Source organism: Sphaerodactylus townsendi, linkage group LG08 (assembly GCF_021028975.2).
Source record: "Sphaerodactylus townsendi isolate TG3544 linkage group LG08, MPM_Stown_v2.3, whole genome shotgun sequence".
Lineage (NCBI taxonomy): Eukaryota > Metazoa > Chordata > Lepidosauria > Squamata > Sphaerodactylidae > Sphaerodactylus > Sphaerodactylus townsendi.
Genome location: NC_059432.1, coordinates 67,514,964 through 67,526,061, shown reverse-complemented (window position 1 = coordinate 67,526,061; position 11,098 = coordinate 67,514,964). Strand labels below are relative to the sequence as shown.

The window sequence follows — 11,098 nt, the reverse complement described above, 5'->3', positions numbered from 1 at the left end:
GGTTCTTTCTGGAGCCCTGTTGTGTTGAGAACCCAAGAGTCGGATTGATGGCGGGAAAACAAAACCCGCAGCCTGAGAACTGTCAGCCTTTATGTAAAGGCGCTGCACGACGGAATTGACTTACATTTTCCAGGGCTACCATAGAGAAAGAAAAATATGTTCCGTATCCTGTACTAAACCCCCCTGTTTGCTTTAGTAGAAAATTTCTTTAGTAGAAAGTTCCTCCCCCTCCCTCTCCTCCCTTGCATGCCACTCCTCACTCCTTCCCCTCCCCATCCCCTTCTCTTGCATGACACTTCTCCCTTTCCCTCCCCTCCGCTAGGGTGGGTGGGCCATGTCCAGATGCCCCCCTCCCCTTCCTTACATGCCACCCCTCACTCCTTCTCCTCCCTCACTCCCCTTCCCATGCATGCCACACATCCCCGCGCCTTATTGCTGCCATGTCGGTCTTTACGTTTTGAGCGAAGTTCTGCCTGGGAAAGGAAGCCGTTTTTTAAAAGGTGTTGCAAAGGAGGGCGACTGTTTTAAAAAACTTAAAACCCATGCGGGAGGGAGCAAAAAAAGGATATGACTCTCGGGAAAGCCCCTCCCCCTCAGCCACTTCTTTCGCTGACACTGAGGGGACTCCAGCCTAACGCTTGGAAGTGAGGCCCTTCCTAGAATTACAGCTGACCTAGTATTGTATACCACAACATTACTATTTTAAATTAGTATTGTTTGCTAGTGTAAACTGAAATTGACCAGTATTTGACACTAAGGGGAGATGGATGGGTTGTAGTGGCAGATCCTTGGTTAGTTGACAGGGAGACTTGAGTGGTGGGAATGATTAGACTGGTAGGATTGTGATGAAGGGATTTGTGAAGTGATATTGGAGGTGACGCGATGGATGGTGTAACCCCTATGTTCAGAATGGGATGACCCAGAAAGGAGGTGAAGTTGGAGGAAGCAAAGCTACCAGACTGGGGCCTTGGTTGATTATTATAAGCTCCTAACACCTTGTTTAAGGTAACTGCAATGTTGTTGGGAACTAGTGGGAAGGAAGTTTATTTTTGCTATATTGTAAATGTTAGAATTTATTGTTTCAGAGCTTTTTGTGTGTGTAATTGGTGAGAGGTCTTTTGGGACCTTCATCATATTGAATCCATTTCATCAAGCCTCTAGATTCAATGGTGTAGCACCCATGGGGCAGTGCGATGCCCTGGGCGGAGCAACGGCGGAGGCGTGGCCAAGCCGTGGAGGGGGCATGGCGTTCTGAGGATGTGGCGGGGCGGTCGGCGCAATGGGCACAGTTTCTCCTTGCTCCACCTCTGGAGTCTTCATGAGCCAACCACCAGCAGGAAGAAAATGGACTTGGTATTATCAGACTGTAATTAGAAGGACTTGGAATGAAACTTAAACAGGACCTTGAAGTGTTATGTTAATTGTTAATGTTTGACAACTGTTATATGTTAAGGAAAAGTAAACCATTTTGTTTAAAAATTAGTTGCTGCAAACTACTTCCAAGTTCTGTCCCACAGAACCCACAAGCTGAGGTTACAATGGCCGCTTAGATTATAGGAAATAGCAAGCTGTGAGGGAAAGCTCAGCCCTTGAGGATCAGAATTGGAGACTGGAGTTGTGTTGATGAAAAGACTTTGACTAGGTATGGGAGAATGACACGCTGGGTTTGGATGGCTGTGTATTTTTACATGATAACTATCCATTTTGCTCAGCATAAAGCCTTTCACAGACTGACTATGCCTCCATAACAACATTCAAGCAATAAAATAATAATAAGAATTGGATTTATATCCCCCCTTTCTCTTCTGTAAGGAGACTCAAAGGGGCGTACAAACTCCTTCCCCTTCCCCCCTCACAACAAACACCCTGTGAGGTAGGTGGGGCTGAGAGAGCTCAGAAGAACTGTGACTAGCCCAAGGTCACCCAGCTGGCGTGTGTTGGAGTGCACAAGCTAATCTGAATTCCCCACAGCTCAAGCAGCAGAATGGGAAATCAAACCTGGTTCCTCCAGATTAGAGTACACCTGCTCTTAACCACTATGCCACTAAGGCATGTTTTGTTTCTGATACATTTGAAAGAGACCTTATTGGGGAAACAATCACATGCTGTCATACTGGCCTGAGGTACTCAGAGAAAGTGGATCAGCTTCTGCTAGCATGCTGGCAGTTCTAAACTTTGTTCTTATATGTTCTCTGGAAGAAAAGAGTCAGAGCTTTTGCAGCATCTTGCCAAGTTTCTTCAAGACTGGATGATAAAGTCAGAACTGGAATCTAAGCAAAAGATTTCAGACTGCAGAAATGTCATTTTTCTTTGTATAAACAGAGAAAACAATATTACAGACCTTCCTGATATTTTGGTTTATTTCTGCCATTTTTTAAATGCACACTGTTCAAAAGAGAACAGTTATTGAGTGAGCAGTTCCAGCTCTTGTTAAATAACTCATCTACATTAGACCCTGCTTTCAGGCTGGTCAGTAGGAAGGAGATGGTCCTGCTGACCTTAATCAATTACCTCAAGTTGGAATGTAGACAAAAGTCTTCGTTGCTCCAACTGGATTTATCTGCTATCTTTGATCCAGTTGACCGTGCCATCAGCAGGGTATGCCCTGTCCCTGGGCACATGCTGTTTTGTCACATGGGGGGATTCCAGACACAGTGACCCGGCTGGCACCCAGCGGCTCCCCCTGTGCTGGGACACCGCTCACCAGCTGAGCTGGTTGCTGTGGCCACAGGCCAGCTTCTGCTCCCCCCCTCCAAGGAGGATGAGGAGGGCAGCAGGGAGGATGGCAGTGCAGTTTGGATGGGTGCCGCAGTGGCACACTGGCTCCAGGGCCTGGGGAGGGCAGGAGCCAGCCGGCCGGGGATCAGGGCTTGGAGGCGGGTGTCACGGTGTCTGTACAAGTTGCCTTCTGAGCCCTGCCCTCCCCCAGCTTCCCTGCTGGCTCCCATAAGTGGGGAGTGGGGAGCCGGTCATGCCCCTGGGTGCCATTTAGGCCTGGTATGCCACTGGGCATCAGGGTGGACTGGTTCAAATCATTTAACACTGACTGGCATCAGAATTGGCTTTGGGGCCAGTTATCTTTAGTGTAGGACTGTGAAGTTCCATATTTTATTTATTTACATTTGCATTTTTAACATTTATTCCCTACCTTTACCAAAATCTTTGTGCGAGTTACAATAAAAACCATACACCAATAAAATCAAAGCAGTAAAATTCCAACTGTAAAATGACAATCCTCCGTCGGTCTCCCTTGTTTACGGGCCATACACACCTGAACAGGGTTAGATGCCACCCACAGATGCAAGCGAAACATTCGGAACAAGATCTACCAGACCACAGCCACACAGACCAGAAAACCCACCACAACCAACAATTTAAAATCTCCTGCACACACCCTTGCAAAAAAAAGGAGGAGCATATAGACATCTCAGTGGGAATTCTCCCAGCAGGGGGAGAGTCAGCCAAATGCCTGAATGAAGAGGACAGTCTTTGCCAGGTGCTGAAACTCCAAGAGAGTAGGTGCCCGGCGAACCTCTGGAGGGAGGGCATTTCACAACATAGAGATCACTGTAGAGAAGGTCCTCCGGGCTGTCCCACAGCCAAGTGGGTCTCCCTTTCTGATCTTGGGAAGGAATATATGGGTGGATGCACTCTCAGGTAAAAAAACCATATAGGATTTTATAGTTAAATACCAGCAATCAGGGGCAGAGTGAGGGAGAATTGCACCTAGGGGCACGTGCACGCCGTGTGCCCCTGCTGTGGTGCTCCCTGCTCAGCCCCGGAATGCCCCAGAACCCCCCCTACCTCGTAGGTGCTACACCACTGCCAGCAATTTGAATTGAGCCCAGCAGTGCTTTGGAAACCAATGCATACTCTTCTGAATAGGGGTGATGTGATCCTGTTGCAAAGCTGACATCTTCTGCACCAGTTCAAACCTCTGGACTATTTTCAAAGGCATCCTCAAGTATAGTTCATTACAATAATCAAATCCAGGGATGTAGGTATAGATTTTTTATGGGAGGGGGTTTGGGGGGGCACCCCCCCACCCCTAGGGCATGGCCATGCCTTCCCAAGCCCTGCCCCTGGCCTAGCGCTTATAAAAGCAGCTCTCCAAGGCCGGGGACAGCAGACTCCCCTGCCCTGCCCTCCCCTGCCCCCACCAGCTGGGCTCCCAGCTGGCAGCCAGCAGTTCCTTCTGCCCTCCCCTCTGGGCAGAAGCATAGAGGGAAAATGGAGCCCGGTGCAAAATCTGAGTTTTGCGCCCCCCCCCCCCACGGGCAGCCGCTGTTATGCTGGAATCCATCCCCAAACAGCATCACTTTCAATGGTGTTTAAACTAGAGAGCCCAAATTCTCCTTTTAAATCCATCTTAAAGGTAGAATCTGGGGTCCCTAGTTAAACAACATTGAAAGTGATGCTGCCACCCCCCACCCTGAAAAAGCATCACTTTCAATGTGGCGTAGAGGTTAAGAGCAGGTGCATTCTAATCTGGAGGAACTGGGTTTGATTCCCTGCTCTGCCACTTGAGCTGTGGAGGCTTATCTGGGGAATTCAGATTAGCCTGTACATTCCAACATGGGCCAGCTGGGTGACCTTGGGCTAGTCACAGCTTTTCGGAGCTCTCTCAGCCCCACCCACCTCACAGGATGTTTGTTGTGAGGGAGGGAGGACAAGGAGATTGTAAGCTCCTTTGAGTCTCCTACTGGAGAGAAAGGGAGGATATAAATCCAAACTCTTCTTCCTCTTTAAACGGAGGACCTCAGATTCTCCCTTTAAATCCATGCCGAAGGGGTTGGATTTAAAAGGAGAATCTGGTGAAATTTGGGGGGTGCCTGCTGCAATTGTTAAGCTAAAAGCACCAAACTTTCAGGGTATCTTTAGGAAACTCTCCTAATGATACCACTCAGGTTTGGTGAAGTTTGGTTCAGGGTGTCCAAAGTTATGGACCCTCAAAGGTGTAGCCCCCATTTCCTATTAGCTCCCATTGGAAACAATGGGGGATGGGGGCACCCCCTTTCGCAGTCCATAGTTTTGGACCCCCTGGACCAAACTTCACAAAACCTGGGTGGTATCAATAAGAGACTCTCCTGATAATACCTCCAAGGTTTGGTGAAGTTTGGTTCTGGGTGTCCAAAGTTATGGACCCTCAAAAGTGGTCCATAACTTTGGACCCTCAAAAGTGGTCCATACAATCCCTGAAAGTTTGGTGCTGCTAGCCCAAACAATGCGCCCCCTGCAGGCCAAAACCCGAAAAAAACACAAAAAGGTTTTTAAAACCCACAAACGGAGGGGCGGAGCTTCAGACATGAAGGGGGGTGGTTTGAACCCGAGAACCCCTCCCTTACCTACGCCCTTGATCCAATCTGATGGTTACCAGAGCATGAACAACTGTGGGCAGGTTATCCTGGTTAGGAAAAAGTGCAGCTGGTGCACCAGCCAGAGATGTTGGTGGGCCCTCCTGGTTGTTGCTGCCACCTGGGTTTCCAGAGACAGTGTCCCATCCAGAATGACCCCAAGATGTCACACCAGGTCTTTCTGGGGTAGAACCTACCCTCGATTCCCTGGATTTGGGATTGTAAGCAATGGTTCAAATAAAAACCCCTTGAATGGGGCTGTAATCTACATCACAGGATTCTTGTAAGGATAAAATTGAGAAAATTATTTAAACTGCTCCAGGTCACCACTGAAGAGAAAGGCAGGATATAAAGTTAATAAGCCTCTACCTGCACTGTTTTGGATTTGCTTTTTCTTTATATAGTCACGTGGCAGAAAGTAATAGAAAGAAACAGGCTGTGGCCTTCATTGTTGATAAAGAAAACTAGGATTTATAACCCTGAATTGCATCATTCTCCGCTTAGGAAAAGCTTGCTCCCTGCTAATTTACATGTGTAGAGAAATTTAATGTCTTTTTAAGCTTCAGGCAAACCATATAACAGCTCAAACAAGTACACCAGAGTTTGGAACCTAAACATGTCTGCTTGGGAATAAGTTAAAACTCAACATGTCTTTTGATTCAACATGCCGTAAGTCAGTATCCTACGTTTGCGATATGAGATTGTTCTGATGGGTAGAACAATAAGCAGAATGAATTTTTAAGCATGTAGACCTGCATAATTTATCCTTAATCCACGTGCGGCATATTAATAGGGTAAAGTCACCTGAATAAAACATTTTTGCTGTATGTTTAGTAATACAAAAGCACAGGGGCTTGTCAAGCACTGGGCACACATTGGTGTGCTTAGTTGGTCATAAAACGTTCAGCCCTGTTCTTATAGATGGTGTATAAAATGTCTAGAAGCGATTCATGATTTCAGCGTAGTTACTGGAATAAATGCATAAGATTGCACTGTAAATCTTAAACTCAAGTCTCTAGGGAACACTGGAAGGCGGCTTTTTGCTTCAGCTTGATGTGCAGCAGCGCCCCTGGCGGTCACTTGGAACATACCCGAATGCTCCCTCAGCCAAGATGGCGCGATCAGCCTCCCTAACACCTCCCAGATCGGCTCGTTATACAGGAGGTTTCTCAATGGTTCCTTCCTTTGCTTGACACTTCTGGGTAGCCGGCAACGGGGCCGGAACCGGAAGCGAGAGGTCGGGAAACCGAAGGCGCCGTAGCTGCAGAAGCCGGAAGAGAGCGTGGCGGTGATTTACAGGTACAGTAGTACAGAGGTACAAGTAGGAAGGAGGCACGTTTGCCGGGTAGGCTGCCATCCTCGTCGGTCCCGAATACGGAGTGGTACGTGTGCCGTCGGGGATCTTTCTGCTCCTTAAAGCTTCGCCTTTTGAGAGGCTACTCTGGATCGCGATTGGGGCCGGGCTCTCAGAAAGCAGAGATGCAAGAGACGAAGCATTGGGCAGAGGGTGGGAGAGTTGGTATGGTCCTTTGAGCAAAACGTTGCTTACAGTCTGAGGTTGTGTTTCCAGTTTTCGCTGAGTCGATGAAGTCTGATTATTCTACACGTGTTCTTTATGCCTGAATTTATGAGATAGAAGTAAAGCTGCCGGTTAAACAAGTGACACTTCCTGTGTGGATACAGACTTTATTCTGAAAGTCTCAGTGAAAACCTAAGCTGAAATAAACCACTTCGTATTTCACGTGTCCTGTTTGTATTATGGTAAACTGAGCTGTACTTCTGAATCAGCATGACCCCCCCCCCCCCCCGATTTTTGTTACATATGCAACATGGCTGTATACCCGGAGAGCCACAGTAATTCACCTTGGGCTTCACGTTAATAGTGGACATTGGAGGATGCTCATGAAGATGTTTCATTTCTGAAGTACTACTTGTGTTTTTCTAGTGAAATTCCAGATTGGGCAAAATTTAAAGGTTTTTTTGGGGGGGCGGGGGTGTTAGCTTTTTAGTTTCTTCCTTTAGCACAGCTTTGCAGGTGTCAAAATTGCCAACTATTGGGCATGTACTCTGTATCTATACCCTTCCACCAATGCAGTGAAATATTTGTATGTGCTGGTTTTGGCCATTACATGTTAAAATGTAAAGATTAGCTCATATAGCAAATAATAAAAATGCTTATTGCTAGAAATATTAAAGTATTTGGTAATTTAGTTACTATGTGGTACTGAAAGTCCTCTAAAATAGCTGCATTTTTCCCAACCAGTTGGATTGTTCAGGAACTCAAATATTAGTGAACCTAACATTGCAAGCTATGTGCATAGTGAATATGAAGGAAGATGGTTGAGAAAGGAGAGTCATTTCCAAACATATGGCAGTTTCTGTGCAGGAATAGTTCAGCCAGCCCTACAGGCTTTGTTTTTTTCTAAATTTGGGGTTCGTTCACAGTAATTTTCAACTATGTGAACAAACTATATTCTATCCAAATCAAGTTTTAATGGTTTATGTGCTATACAAAGTGCATTGAACAGTATATAAAACTCTTAGCAAAGTGCCAACTGCATCATTAAATGCCCCAACTGCAAGCAGTAACAGAGTCTGAGTGTACAAACTAGAAGATTCAGCATGACAGAAAAGAGTTAAGTTCAAAAGTTATAGTGAAATGGCCATCTGAGGGGGATCATCCTGATATACCATTGAAACTGATGGGACATGCACTACAGGGGGAACAGATGTTGGGTGGGTTTCCTGTACTATTTTATCTTTTAAAACATTTATAGTACATTTTATTTTATAACACATATATGGATGAAGAGTACAAATCATTTTTACTTTTCAGTTGTAATTGGCAGCACTTGTCATGGCAAAGTTTTGTCTCTGTCCTCTGAACTTGGCTCCCCCTGTTTCTCTAAACCTGCAAAAACTCAATAGCAATAAACAAAGGTATTAAGAAAGAATGAAACAGAAAAGGAAGAGAAAGAAAATAATAACCCTGTAGGCCAGTGATGGCAAACCTTTTTGAGACCGAGTGCCCAAACTGCAACCCAAAATCCACTTATTTATCGTAAAGTGCCAACACGGCAATTTAACCTGAGTACTGAGGTTTTAGTTTAAAAAAAACGGTTGGCTCCAAGGCGTGCGTTACTCAGGAGTAAGCTTGGTGGTAGTCAGTGGGGTTTAACAGCACTTAACAGGGTTACCTACACTGTTTCCCCAAAACTAGGTCTTAGGTTTAATGCTAATAATTGAGCCCAGCGGCCCAGGCCAGCCTAGATGTGGGGGGGGGGGGCACTCTGTTTGCGCTTGCCCACAGAGGGGGCTCTGAGTGCCACCTCTGGCACCTTTGCCATAGGTTCGCCACCACTGCTGTAGGCTAAACAACTCATGAAAAAGTAACCATTACCCAGTGAGACAAGGATGATACCCAGGTGAAAGGCAAAATTCTCCAACATAATCACAAAACCTCTTGCAGCCCTTCAAAAATTAATCATGAATGAATAAATTACTAAAAATTGTTTACAAAACTTTAGTTAAACATGAAGTGAATACCTTGTATCATACCACACAAAAAGATGGTTAGTGTAGTTAGAATATTGGACTAGCATTTGGAAGATCTAAATTCAAAGTCCTATGCTGTTATGGAAGCTTATGGTGTGACTTTGGACCAGTCACATGCTCTCAGCCTAACCTACTTCATAGGGCTTTTCTGGGGATAAAATGGATTCCTACTGGGGAGAAAAGCAGGGTATAAATGAAGCAAACACGTAAAAGCATTTTATGTTAACATATGATTTAAATAAAAGCCAATTTTTAAAAAATCATTTATCTTTATTGACTGTGGCTGTTAGTTCTGTCTCACTGATGGATCTTAGGGCTCAACCTGGTTCTTATTTCATTTTATTACAATTGCACATGCTGGATTTTTAAAGTTACATTTTGATAGTTTTGAGGCAAAGAGTTCCTAGTGTTTTAAAAAGCCTTTTCCAGCCTTTTGATTTTTTATGTTAAGGCACCTGAAGCAATGAGTACATGTGGTTGCATTCTGTGTTTCTCACTTTGACAATACATTGAAGACTTTTAAATTACATTCATAAGGGAGTTCATAAGCATTATGTTCACAGATGATTTAATTCAATAATTGGGTTGGACCCACTTCTTTTCTTCTCTGTGCCAATTAATCCTTCTGAAGAGGATTTCTTCTGAAGAGACTGATTGGATCCAAACTCGTTACTTTAAAAGAGCCAGACTGAATAGCTGCAGAGATGTCTTTAGTTTTTAGAAGGTTGCAGATCCTATGGTTTAGACCTCTCCATTTGTATTGCAATTGCTTGTGCTTCTGGTTTTGAGGCAGAATTCAAGATAAATTTCTTCATGTTTTTCAGGTGCTTTTGTATAAAATGGGACTTCTTATTGCACTTATTGGAATTTGGGTGAGCTTTTCCTTAGTAAAAGCAGATTCAAAAGCTGTGACAACTTCCTTGACTACTAAATGGTTTTCCACATCTTTATTACTTGAAGCAAGGTAAGGCTGTTGGTTGGAAGAGATGGGGGAGCTATCTTCCAAAGTACTTCACATACTTAATCTCTATGACCCTTGCAACTCCTTTATGAGCCTAATATTTGTAATACCTTTATTCTAGATTGGGGGATGGCTAAAAGATACATTTAAAAGTAACTAAATGCATTGAAATTTAACCTGATACATTCTGGCTCATGGCCTGTTCTCTAAACACTGTATTGCAGCCTTAAAAGAAATGTTTAATAATTTCCTACCCTTTCTTCAGTGAATTTTTAGCAGAAGAAAGTCAAGAGAAATTCTGGAGTTTTGTTGAAACATGTCAAGACTTTGGATCATCTCATCATGATGGTAATAAATGCCTTCCTTGATTGCTTTTTAAAATGTGATACAGTATTTTCTTTAGAAAATTAAAATTCCTTGTAAAAGGCCATTCACATAAAGGACAGACATTAAAACTGTATTTTCATTGTTATTTGTAAATTGGCAGGTTTGTATCCAGCATGATCTAGTCACAGTTGTGCAAGATCTACTGATTCTCCCTTCTGACTGCTGGAAGAAGAATCTCTTTTCAAAACTGGATAAATGCTGATAAAAGTGTCAACAATACTGACCTTTCAAATTAATATTTTAGCATTAATTACAGCTTAAGCTTGGAAGCATAATAGAAATTGATTAGTATTTTATGCCTGATAGGCATAAGATATTCTTAATGAGTTCTCTTCAAAAACAGTGCCCAGAATGGATAAGGACTCTCAGTAAACATAGTTGTGTGTACAACTACCATAGCAAACTGTGTCTTACTTCCAAGTTGGAGGCAAATTGCAAACCACAACAGTCTTTCAGTGATGGTTGTGGAGTTCCCAGTCCAGAGTCATAGTCTGGGGTCCAATAGCATAATCCAGAAATCAGGTAGCAAGGTTCCTAGAATCATCAGCAAGGCGGTGGAGAAGTTGATCCTACACTGGCTGGACTTCTATATAGACAGTTTCCCTACAGGTGTTGGTGGATCCTGTTAGGCTCATCCACATAAGTAGCATCAGCTCCTCTACTCATGAGGAATACTGGGGCCCAGATCCTGTGACTTCTTGGGCTCTCCTACCAGTTCCTTAGCAGCAGGGTGGCCTCAGGCTGCCAGGCCTACACTCCTGTGCCTGTACCATTCTCTAACTCTTTGCCACCTTTGCTCTTGGGGTACTTTGGGAGACAGTGGTGGGTCTGGTTCTGGGAA

At 44.4% G+C, this 11,098-nt stretch overlaps 1 protein-coding gene and 1 long non-coding RNA gene across 4 annotated transcripts in view; both read left to right on the top strand.

Annotated features, from left to right (window-relative positions):
* Nucleotides 1-425: 425 nt before the first annotated feature.
* Nucleotides 426-1,479, top strand: LOC125437480. The gene is made up of 2 exons (XR_007245219.1): nt 426-644; nt 1,155-1,479. It is a non-coding gene; the product is annotated as an uncharacterized LOC125437480 (long non-coding RNA).
* Nucleotides 1,480-6,517: 5,038 nt separating this feature from the next.
* Nucleotides 6,518-11,098, top strand: part of UGGT1 (UDP-glucose glycoprotein glucosyltransferase 1) — a 66,575-nt gene continuing 61,994 nt past the window's right edge. For 2 of the 3 annotated variants that reach the window (XM_048505605.1, XM_048505602.1), the window contains exons 1-3: nt 6,605-6,736; nt 9,734-9,873; nt 10,136-10,218. In XM_048505605.1, coding sequence (XP_048361562.1) covers nt 9,749-9,873; nt 10,136-10,218 — 208 coding nt within the window. In that variant the 5' untranslated portion in view covers nt 6,605-6,736; nt 9,734-9,748. Of the gene's footprint in view, nt 6,737-9,733; nt 9,874-10,135; nt 10,219-11,098 lie in introns of all 3 variants that reach the window. The other variant, XM_048505603.1, reaches the window with a different exon arrangement.